The 12,835-nt window shown below is 33.2% G+C and overlaps 1 protein-coding gene across 2 annotated transcripts in view; it reads right to left on the bottom strand.

Moving 5' to 3' along the window:
• The window catches only part of LOC102804941 (lipase maturation factor 2-like), a 42,557-nt gene that overhangs the window by 28,462 nt on the left and 1,260 nt on the right, over positions 1–12,835 (bottom strand). For both annotated transcript variants that reach the window (XM_085498646.1, XM_085498647.1), the window contains exons 3-7: positions 10,505–10,756; positions 9,408–9,560; positions 9,140–9,251; positions 8,206–8,358; positions 2,429–2,534 (exon numbers count right to left, since the gene is read on the bottom strand). In XM_085498646.1, coding sequence (XP_085354772.1) covers positions 2,429–2,534; positions 8,206–8,358; positions 9,140–9,251; positions 9,408–9,560; positions 10,505–10,756 — 776 coding nt within the window. The remainder of the gene's footprint in view (positions 1–2,428; positions 2,535–8,205; positions 8,359–9,139; positions 9,252–9,407; positions 9,561–10,504; positions 10,757–12,835) is intronic.

Raw genomic sequence — 12,835 nt, 5'->3', positions numbered from 1 at the left:
ATTGAAGATATCATCACAAAACGAACAAATCTGAGAGAGGTCCACATGTAGTACCTATATATGCAATATCAAAGCAATCGGACTTACAGTTTTCAACAAGAAGTCGAAAATATCACTTTTTACCAAAAATGACAAAAATATTCACCAAAATTAGAGAATTGAAGATATCATCACAAAATGAACAAATCTTAGAGAGGTCCACATGTAGTACCTATATATGTAATGTCAAAGCAATCGGACTTGCGGTTTTTAACAAGAAGTCAAAAATATCACTTTTTACCAAAAATGACAAAAATATTCACCAAAATTAGAGAATTGAAGATATCATCACAAAATAAACAAATCTGAGAGAGGTCCACATGTAGTACCTATATATGTAGTATCAAAGCAATTGGACTTGCGGTTTTTAACAAGAAGTCGAAAATATCACTTTTCACCAAAAAATGACAAAAATATTCACCAAAATTAGAGAATTAAAGATATCATTACAAAATGAACAAATCTGAGAGAGGTCCACATGTAGTACCTATATATGTAATATCAAAGCATTTGCACTTGCGGTTTTTAACAAGAAGTCGAAAATATCAGTTTTTACCAAAAATGACAAAAATATTCACCAAAATTAGAGAATTAAAGATATCATTACAAAATGAACAAATCTGAGAGAGGTCCACATGTAGTACCTATATATGTAATATCAAAGCAATTGCACTTGCGGTTTTTAACAAGAAGTCGAAAATATCAGTTTTTACCAAAAATGACAAAAATATTCACCAAAATTAGAGAATTAAAGATATCATTACAAAATGAACAAATCTGAGAGAGGTACACATGTAGTACCTATATATGTAATATCAAAGCAATTGCACTTGCGGTTTTTAACAAGAAGTCGAAAATATCAGTTTTTACCAAAAATGACAAAAATATTCACCAAAATTAGAGAATTGAAGGTATCATCACGAAATGAACAAATCTGAGAGAGGTCCACATGTAGTACCTATATATGTAGTATCAAAGCAATTGGACTTGCGGTTTTTATCAAGAAGTCAAAAATATCAGTTTTTACCAAAAATGACAAAAATATTCACCAAAATTAAAGAATTAAAGATATCATTACAAAATTAACAAATCTGAGAGAGGTCCACATGTAGTACCTATAGATGTAATATCAAAGCAATTGCACTTGCGGTTTTTAACAAGAAGTCGAAAATATCAGTTTTTACCAAAAATGACAAAAATATTCACCAAAATTAGAGAATTAAAGATATCAACATGAAATGAACAAACCTAAGAGAGGTCTTGCTCTGTTTTGGGCATGGTTTAGTTTTGCGATGTAAAATAAAATATATATTAAAATAATAATACTTGATTAATTATTTGGGGTTTCAGCCCACAAATTATGGACATGATCCCCATGAATTACGGTCAATGTTTGTCTTCTCTCGGCTGATTGTCACGGTGTTGATCGACGCCCTTCCTAAACTCAGTATGGAGAAACCAACGGGGATCGACATTCCAAACAAACAATCGAAATTATCAACGAAAGACGAGATTTTTCTAGATATTTACAAACATACTGTCATGACAAACATATGTAAAATTAACAAATACACAAAGAGGTGTAATATTAGGTTTTATTTTAGGCTTAGAAATATTTTCTTTCACTCAGCTCATGCATGTAACTGCCATTTAGCTTTACGGTCCTTCACCATCGGGGAAAACAACAATAATTATACAAAACACATTGCGAAGACTCAACAATCAGGAAAGAAACCCCAGACAACCATGTCGTACTTGTGTTGAAATACATTTTGTATTTCACGTCAGAATATTGTTTAAAATAAAATATTCAGTCCAAGCCAAATCGAGGTCAAAGGGTCAGGTTGCGTGCATATAATTATATATAGTTAAAACAAAAAGTATTTGAACTTTTGTCAGCTGTTCAACATCTATAAAAACCAGAAAGACAATTATAAGACAATGTGAACCTCGGAAATTATTCTGTTAGTCCGAATTTTAAATGTGCGCGAGCGAGCAGGTGGGCGGTGATATTTCGGGGTTTGCGCGGTCGAAAATAAAGCGGAATTTGTCCGGTCGAATTCAACAAGCGGTCGCAAAAGCGAGAGAAAAAGGTGATTGGAAAGCGGAAGCGGGCGAGAGGTTGTGCGAAAGGAGTACTGTAACTTTGCACAACTTTCTTTTAAATCGTTTTATTTTCCAAGTCAATATTCTATTTTATTAATACATTTTTTTTAAACTTCAAACTGCAAGATGTTAAATAATAATTTCTCAAAGGTTTAAAATGCATGAATTAAACAAAACCAACTAACAGCAGGTAGAAGCTTAAAATCTGATGCAATCTGAGGTAAGTATTGTTTGATATGCTCAGTCTGGTTATCTGGTTATCTTCCCAGTTTGTTACACTTACCTGAATAATGCATAAAGTATTTCCCAGGACAAGGATACTACACCAATCCACACAGTTATAGGCATCACATTCTTTAAAGCCATGAAGAATTCAGCTGAATTGAAAGCTGCAACACATTTAGAAAACATAATTATTGTTTCATATTTAAATGATTCTGGAGTTCTCTCAGTAGCAGTAATTTGAAACAAGCGATTTGATGATCACAATAGCTATGCTGTCCTACAAGAATATTGTGGTAGCCAAGTCAAGTAATGTATACACATAAGACAAAACACAGTTAACCCCCCAAAAGATAGTTTGATTCTTTCATCACAAAAATTAAGTTCACCTCAAATATCAAAGCAATTTTTTCACAAAAAATAACAAAAATATTTGCTAAAAAGAGAGAATTACCCATATCATCCCAAAATGAACAAATCTTATAGAGGGCCACCCAATATACAACATAAATCCGGCTGGTAGTTTACAAGAAGAAATCAAAAATGCAATGCGGGTAAAGACGGACAATAACCTATATGAACACTCTGAGCTAAAAACAGTTATGATTGTATTATCATTGTAAATAAAATAATGAACTATAAAAGATGCATATATTTATAATATTGTTGTTCAGCACTAAAAATATTTCCTTTGTTTCATTTAACAAAATCTCAAATACATGCTACATGAACAGCATTTTCATGTCATGATGAATTATAATGTATTCCAATGTATTCAACAACATATCAAACAACATTAAAAATTCTTATCCATATTGCATTCTTTGAACATACAATGTAGTGTACTTTTTACATTTATGATAAGTCCAACATTCACTTATAATTTGTTCTAAACAATATTCAATCCATAAAAATTGCTGTAGTACTGACAGTCTAATTAAAAACAAGACATTGTCAATGAATGAGATTTAGTGATTTTGATGCATTTTTTCAGATCTCGAAACAAATGTATGTCCAATATAATGTCTGATATATGTGTGAAGTTTGTACTTAATGATCCAAGCATTTGTGAGATGATGGACACATGCATTGATGCACATAGGGAAATATATAAGTCCTTGTTTTTGAACTGCATCTGAACCAATCACAAAACAATTAACAGAATCCTTGAAATCAGAAGATAGTCAAAACAAGTAAACAGCAATTATATACCGTACATGCAATATTGAAATATCAGTTGTAGAGCACCATTTATAACATTGCGTAGTGATGTATTCATTTGTTGCTATGGAGATAAATTAATTAATGTATGTGGCCAAGGATTTACTATATAAATAAAAAATGCAACTTTCATAAGCATATACAGTGATATTGGATGAAGGCCTCACGAGAAGCAAACTCTTGCTATTGTGGATGTTTGAAAATGATCCTATTCTATGTGCACCCACATGTGCAGTTCTAACCAATATAGCATTACAGAACAAAACACACATATTAAATGCTTTGAGAATAAGCAGAGACACATTAAAAATTAATTCAAAATTACTTGTACATGAGATATTGATAGAAAAGCTGAAAACTAATTATGTACATCAGGTAACTAATATGAACAGAACAGAACAAAAAAATTATGAATTATTATGCTAATTAGAGAATTAATATGAACAAATTTTAACCCAAAATTAATCAGGCCTGTCTATTGTCCTAGAGCATTTATGTACCAAATTTTATTCAAATGTGATGATCAGTAATTGAGATATCAGTGTTAATTAATTATGTTAATTAGGAGATTAATAAGCATAAATATTTACCAAAAACTAATTGGGTTTCTGCATAGTTCTCTTTAAAAGTTTCATTAAAATCCAATTTGTGGTTCTTTATATATCAGTGGAACATTATGCAAATTCGATAATTAATATCCAATTAAAACTAATTAGGTCTCTGCATAATCCTAGAAGATCTATGTAGCAAGTCTCATTGAAATATGATGATTACTACTTGATATATCAAAAGCTGAAAATTAATTAATTATGCAAATTAGATAATTAATATGTACTCATATTATCCTAAAAACTATCAGGTTTGTGCAGTGTCCTATGACATCTATGTACCAAGTGTCATTGAAATGTGATGATTACTACTTGAAATATCAAAAGCTGAAAATTAATTAATTATGCAAATTAGCTAATTAATATATACTGATATTAGCCTAAAACTATCAGGTCTGTGCAGTGTCCTATGATGTCTATGTACCAAATTTCATTGAAATGTGATGATTACTACTTGAAATATCAGAAGCTGAAAATTAATTAATTATGCAAATTAGGTAATTAATATGTACTCGTATTACCTTAAAAACTATCAGGTCTGTGCAGTGTCCTATGACATCTATGTACCAAGTGTCATTGAAATGTGATGATTACTACTTGAAATATCAAAAGCTGAAAATTAATTAATTATGCAAATTAGGTAATTAATATGTACTCGTATTACCTTAAAAACTATCAGGTCTGTGCAGTGTCCTATGACATCTATGTACCAAGTGTCATTGAAATGTGATGATTACTACTTGAAATATCAAAAGCTGAAATATAATTAATTATGCTAATTAGGTAATTAATATGTACTCGTATTACCCTAAAAACTATCAGGTCTGTGCAGTGTCCTATGACATCTATGTACCAAGTTTCATTGAAATGTGACAATTACTACTTGAAATATCAAAAGCTGAAAATTAATTAATTATGCTAATTAGGTAATTAATATCTACTGATATTACCCTAAAAACTTTCAGGTTTGTGCAGTGTCCTATGACATCTATGTACCAAGTTTTATTGAAATGTGATGATTAGTACTTGAGATATCAGTGGAAAAGCCGAAAATTGATTAATCATTATGCAAATTAGGTAATTAATATTGCACAGATTTTTACCCAAAACTAATCAAATCTGCGCATTGGTTTGGAACATCTGTGTGCCAAGTTTCATCAAAATCCAATGAGTGGTTCTTTAGATATCAGTGGAACAGTCATGAAACAGCCAAAAATCAGCTAATTATCATGCAAATTAGGTAATTAATATGCATGGATTTTTACCAAAACCTAATCAAATCTGCGCATTGGCCCAGAGCATCTATGCACCAAGTTTCATCAAAAACTGATGTATGGTTCTTGAGATATCAGTGGAACAGACGGACACACATACACACACACACACACATACACACATACACACATACAGACACACTAACTGCAAAGACTCCCTTTTTGTGCTTCGCACACGGGAGTCAAAAACAGACTGAACTTTAACCAGCTCTTTCACAAACCAACTAAAAGACCATTTCCCGTCCATTGCGAGATCCCGTGTTATGTGTGAAATCGAACGAAAAAACAGGACAAACAAAGGTCATAGCATCGTAGTGATGAAAAACGTCACGTGGGATTCGACAAATGTGAAAGTATTTCTGGGGATATTTTTATGCTTAATAATGTGCTGTCCACATTTGATGATGGTGAATTTCAATGAAATAAGGGTATTCAAACCCAATATTCCCCTGTCAAAGATCGACCTTTCGATGTGAGCTACGAAATAAAAAAATTCAAGTTCAAAATCAAATCATTCGATTTTTGCGGCAGACGTTCGGCGCGCATCTTTCATGCAACTCACGAGATCTTGCAGTTGAACAAAAAATCACCTATTTACATTATGATTTCTAGAAATCATTTCGCAATTTGCATGACTTCTTTAATCACGTATGATCTTCATCGCATGTCACATCCTTGCGTACCCTAATCTTATAAATCCATGTTATGGCATAATCTACCCCTGTATATGTGTTCACCAGTTGCCAATACGTGGTGGAATTTGTAAAATTATTATAATAGTTTCTCGATTTTAAAATTACATTTGACAAAACAATTCACATAAATAACTAAAAGAAGAAGAATACAGTATTTTGCATGAAATTGTTGTGAATAAACAAAGCTGTCCAGGAATCATGGATGTTTACTGCTGATAAATAACGTCCAATGGAATGAGGGGTTAACCACTAGAAGGAAGATGGGAGAAAAAAAATGTTTCATTCACTTAATTTTCAAACAAAGTTGCTGCTTTTTTCTACCAAATGAGTGTGTTTTTGTTTACCATATAAATACAGATTCATTCTCCTTATATGATTTCTTTTTCTCTGTGCAGATGACTGTGATATTTTAGTAACTGGAATAAAAGCATGACCGTATTTCCCCGGGCACGGGCCCCTCCCTGGGCAAGCGCCCACCCCCTGTTTTCACAAAAGTTACATGTTGGGGACATCCTCGGTTAAACGCCCAGGGTGATTTTTAGCCAAGAACGGGGTCAACAATAAAGTTTTATTTGTCAAAAACGAACGAATTTGATTTATTTAAATAGTGTGTTTGTTACGGTAGTTCTCTTTTTGGAGTGTGTGGTGGCCCTGAAAAGGGCCGTTTTGTTTGTGTTTTTACGTAAAAACTCAGTGGAACTTAACGACGTAAGATGAACCATGCAGCATGTGGCACACACGTTCTGCTTTTTCTTTATTCACGATGAATCCAATATTGCAATAATCCATACCTTGGTGAGGGGTCTGTATAAATACAGATTCATTCTCCTTATATGATTTCTTTTTCTCTGTGCAGATGACTGTGATATTTTAGTAACTGGAATAAAAGCATGACCGTATTTCCCCGGGCACGGGCCCTCCCTGGGCAAGCGCCCACCCCCTGTTTTCACAAAAGTTACATGTTGGGGACATCCTCGGTTTGTTTGTGTTTTTACGTAAAAACTCAGTGGAACTTAACGACGTAAGATGAACCATGCAGCATGTGGCACACACGTTCTGCTTTTTCTTTATTCACGATGAATCCAATATTGCAATAATCCATACCTTGGTGAGTGGTTTGAAGCACTCAGCTTTGGTTTCAAAACATAGCACTTCGCTGACTTTTGAGACATCACGTTGTAAACTTGCTACTTTCTTTCCATCCTTCATCACAGCTATGGCATTACGGTCATGTGAATTATTTTGTTGTCGTTGAAGAAAAATCATTTTGCCGATCTCAAGTCCATTACGATAACCATAAGGAGGCATGCCGATAATGGGAACTTGTTGCATCATAATGTTGTCATGTGTGTGGGTGCGTGAATAAATCATGTTAATGAGGTCGACCACAGTTTATTTTCAGTCTGTTTTTTATGTATCGCCATTTGGATATTTTTATGTATTCACAACAGTTTGTAAACATTTCACATCAGTAATAAAAGGTTCATTTGTTTCATAATCCTGTGTGCTATTCTTCAGTAATTATGATGCGATGTATCAATACGTGCGTGAACAAAATTATGCTAATGAGGTCATCGCCATCTTGGATTACAAGTGGTAGTTTTTCCCGGCCGTTTCGACTTGCACTGATAATGGTTACTAAAAAAGTAACCATGCATTGATTACAATACTTACCATACTTTGTAGCCAATTTCAGTGAGTAACACAACTTCATTCGCTGACATAAAACAAGTTTTATTCTTGAAATTCGACCCTGTTCCCACAGTTCTTGACCGAGTGCTCATGTTTATTGAAACCTCGCATAAATTGAAGAAATAAGTATGTGTACAAAGTGTATGAAAGCATTCCTTTATTTGACCTTATCACACGATCACAAAAACAACTTTTTAAAAATTTTTTTGGGGTGGTCCTCGGGTAAGCGCCCACCCCCAATTTTTCCAGTTTTTGTATGTTCAGGCCCCTGGGCGTGTGCCCGGGGTAATACGGTATATTGAAAATAACTGAGAATGTGAGCTAAGGAAATAAAAGAAAACTACATACCTGTACTAGATTTTATGCCATAATTTTTTGTATCAAGTTTTAAAGAAAATAATTTAATGGTCCAATATATTAATCCTCCATAGACCAGCACTTCTATAATTTTAATTACCACTTGCAGTATGATTTGGAATGTACTATGATTGTTTCTGGACTCTACAGGAACAACAGAGAAAATAATATCATTTGATATTATGAGGTTATTACGAGGATACTGAAAAGTATGCACAAAGACAGTACAGCGAGTGTATCGACCAACACGCAACGAAGGTTGATGTGACTGCATATTGTCCGAGTACATACTTTACAGTATCCTCGTAATAACCTTATTATTATACATCTTTTCCTCCCAGGAATACATCATGGGAATGCCGAAATCCAAAACAATTACAACAGATAAATTTTAGCGAAATTCTTTGTGTGGGTCTGGTCAAAGCCTAGGGCAGCCATGTTAGTTTTTTATTATTATTAGAAGACACTTACACGTGTAATCGTTCCATATCTGGAATTTGCATTTCCTAATATGGTAGGATGACAATACCGCAAAATTACGGCACGCTGTAACCGATGGTGTTACGGTGACAGATGTATAATAATAATAATTATTATAATGTGAGTAAAATACTTAGTTAATTTGGTCTATATGGTGGTCATTAACCATCAGCTTATGTAAAACATAACAGACAAGATGTCACAGAGATTTTAGAGAAAAAAATTGCTTATTTCTTATATATTTTTACTCAAACAATTTGGCTATTTTTGTTCAGACTATAAATGGAACTATTTTGTGAATTTGTGATGAAGTTAGTTAGTACCGGTACTGGTAACCAGTGACAGCATATACAATGTCAGCCAATTATAAGCAAGGATTATTTGATTATAATTTTGATGCCAGTTCTATCTGCAATTAGAAATAATTTTTTTCCAGTATACTCACCTTTCTTCTTTTGAAAAAAATTGTCATCTAGTGTTGACAGACAAAGCACAGCAGTCAACAAATTGAAGAAGTTATAATTACCAGTCAACAAAATTAATAACATCAAGAAAACCTGAATTGAAAAAAAAATTGTTTTAGATGCATTTTTGAGACAACTAAGATGATATATGAATTATGCCTGAATTCACCAGTATATCATAAGAAAGATGTTATCAAACTATCATAGGGACTCCTTAGGGGTATTTTACATGTATATTAAACAGCTTACCTGGGAAAGACCAGCAAATATTCTCATTGTTCTTATTGGAGAGAAGAATAAGAATGGTAAAGCTATCTCGATTACATATGTGAAAACTACACTGAGTTTCTGAAACCAGACTGGTAAATGGTGAGCATACCATGCCAATGGTGTTGGTATACACTGTAAAATATAATACAAAATATCAGTTATTTTATCATGAGTACTATTACTAAAACTGGATAAGAACAAAATTAGAAATAAAACATTTTGATATAATTATATTTATGGTGTGTTATGAGTGGGTCATTATGAGGACAGTTTGACATCAGCACACAATGATATATATCTGAATACATGCTGGTTTTGAACTGAAATCTTAACTCTTAGATATTTAACAATTATGATTAAATGTATTAGTAGGTCAGTGACTTTCGATAAAAACAATTTGCATTTTTTGAAGTTTTCACATCAAAGCTGTACACTGACATCATTTCTAAAGCTTCATTTGGGGTTTTTCATTTCAAATTTATATTCACATTTTTTGCTGAAGGAAGTACACAGTGAAAATAATTTTTTCCTATACATCACATTTAAGTCATCAAAAATTAGAGAATATAAACTTCATACAAAACAGCCAAAAAATATTTTTCAGTGAAAATTAATTAATTAATTGTTGACAGTGTCTTGATGTGCACGGTCTTTGCAATTGCAGTAAGAAAAGGATCTTCTGAATTCTCAATTATTTCCTGAAAATCTAGCATATTCACACCATAAATATGTCTAATAGTACCAAACAATGTTTTTGACACAAGTAATGGCAGATCCATTAGTCAGATTTTCATAAAAATGTACACAGAGGGCGTTTCCACAAAAGGTGCTACTAAACTGATTTCTACAAAGACTGAAAACTGTGTTCTCGGTGCTATATGTTGGAAGAAATGTACATAATTAAATATGTGCTGTTTTAACTCTTTGTATTAAATTCAACAGAAAATCTAAAATAACGTAATACACATGTGGTAACAATTTATGCAATAAATGCTACATTTTTTTGTGTACTCATTACTTCCACATTACATAATAATCTAGAAGCACTATGATAAATAATGGCTTTTAATACAAACCTGTGTTTCATAATGATATGTTAATGCAGTGAGTCCCCACCATGTCTCACATTGACTAGTCAGTTTGACTATTCCTGATGCAAACATCAATCTAAATAACATCCATTTCAGCAACCACATAGTTATAGCGTCATGCTCATAATGACGTACATCTTTCCACTTCAATAGATTCAGTGGAGCTACCAGTATAGTCAAGAATCCAACTTCAAGTAATAGAATATCCCATTGAAACCACAGAAATGTTTGGCCAACCTAAAACATCATTAACATTGAATTGCAATAATATCAAACTCAATTCTACTACTGTATATATTGTATTATATTATATTTAAGATTTCATAGATGACTTAAGAGAGTCATATACATGTATGTCACAACATTTTCCATTGAGAACACTAAAAATAAATTATCACAATTATTACACACTGAAAAACAAATGTAAAGATGTATATGTTCTTTTCTTTCCTGTCTTTATTTTGTTAAAATTACAAATGCTGACTGACTGTTCATATGTAGTGAATTATGAGACAGGGCTTTGTGACATTTCCAATTATATTGGTATTGTGGCAATTATATACACTATCCCACTACTATCAACTTGGTCCTGTCAAACAAAGTATCAATCTGATTTTGAATTAATTTTGGCTTTATTTTTTTTATATATGTTTATAAATGATTATTTTTATTGCACATTTTCTTTTATTTATTTTATTTTAATTACTCAAACAATAATGAACGACCCACCCACAAAGTGTGCTTGAGTCCATTATGGGTTGTCGAGGAGTTCATTGTTGTTATTATTTTGTAGCGTTCTCATTACCAGTGGATTTGCTGCCTCTAAAAAGTGGAAAAAATTGGAGAAAAATCTACAGTGAACGGAATAATTTCACAGTCACTGGCCCGTGAATCTGAATAATTTAAAATGTCTTTCTGGAAATTGTTTCCACAATCTCATATGGCAAACCATGGAACTATAAACCTATAGTTCCATGGGCAACTAAGAAAGAAACTAGTTTTAATCCATCAAATATTATTGTATTGAACTCATTCACATTGCGAGTGAATGAGTGACTGATGTGTAGTGTGGAGTAGCATTACAGTGATCGCCCGAGCGAACGGCACGCCGTGACTGGTACGCCGTATCGGTGTCCACCGCGGCATTGCACTATGCTACGCTGGATCGCCGCCGTGGTCCAGCTGGATCAAATGTGCGTAGGGGTGCGCATCCGGGGTACATGTACGTAGTTGCATCATTACCCCATCCCACTAGTGTTTTCAAACCATCAAGGTAGATATTATTGGCAACTGTCCTTTCTGTGTAATAGTTATTTTAGGGCGGGGATTTGACGAATACTTTGAAGCAGGCGAACGAACATGACCGGAAAGCTAGTGGGTGTTAGCCATTCCAGAAAGAGAACAAACAGTGATTTTAATCTCACTGTATAAATAAACAGTTACACACCTAAGAACACGGATACTTTCATTTATTTATGCAAACTGTCCCCGGAGTGTTACATTTACCGGGAGTCAACGCTGAGGAAATACAAGTCACATCGGTCTTTCGTCGATCTCGTTTCGCAAATTTTGTAGTATTACTCACTACAAAAACAGAACAAATTCATCTCTCTGTACTGGTAGACATACATTGTACCCCCATTTCGTTTATCGCATTTGCTTGGATAAATTATCCTCGATTAACCTAACTTCATCAACACGATAGGGCAAACTAATCAGGAGGCCACAAGGATAGCGGCATCAGTCTAGAAGCGCACATACTAGATGGAAGGCTTCGACCGAACGCGCGTTAGCGTACAGAGCAGATGACAATTCCCTCACAATATTGTCTGATTTCGATATTGGAATCCGCCGTTATTGCTTATGGACCGTTTTATTTGATGCTGTTTTTGGTATTAAATACTTGTTACCCAACAATTTCTCTTCTTTTTCAATAGTTTCTTCTTTATTCGTTTTCGAAAATAACATTGTATTCATATCCATGGGACAGGGCCTTGATGCTCAATAATGTAATACATTATCGCGAATAATCTGCTGCAATGACGTCATAAAATCCACTGGTATTGATAATGCTATAATATAATATTAATTACTAATTTGCTGCAGTTTTGGTAATCGTGAAGGCCCACAATATATGTGGCGATAGATGAAGTAATACATTGTATTACATAATAATAATAAAAACAATTACAAAATAATGAAAATATATAGTAAAAATAAAATATATAAAATTAAATTAGATTAGATTTTAATCAGATTGACAAAGTACCTGTAGACATTAAACAAAGTTCCCTTAAAATTTGCAACCATAAACGA

This window comes from Saccoglossus kowalevskii, chromosome 1, assembly GCF_978046115.1.
Source record: "Saccoglossus kowalevskii chromosome 1, keSacKowa6.1, whole genome shotgun sequence".
NCBI classification, from domain to species: domain Eukaryota; kingdom Metazoa; phylum Hemichordata; class Enteropneusta; family Harrimaniidae; genus Saccoglossus; species Saccoglossus kowalevskii.
The sequence above is the reverse complement of the archived record's forward strand: the minus strand, read 5'-3'. Positions and strand labels throughout refer to the sequence as shown.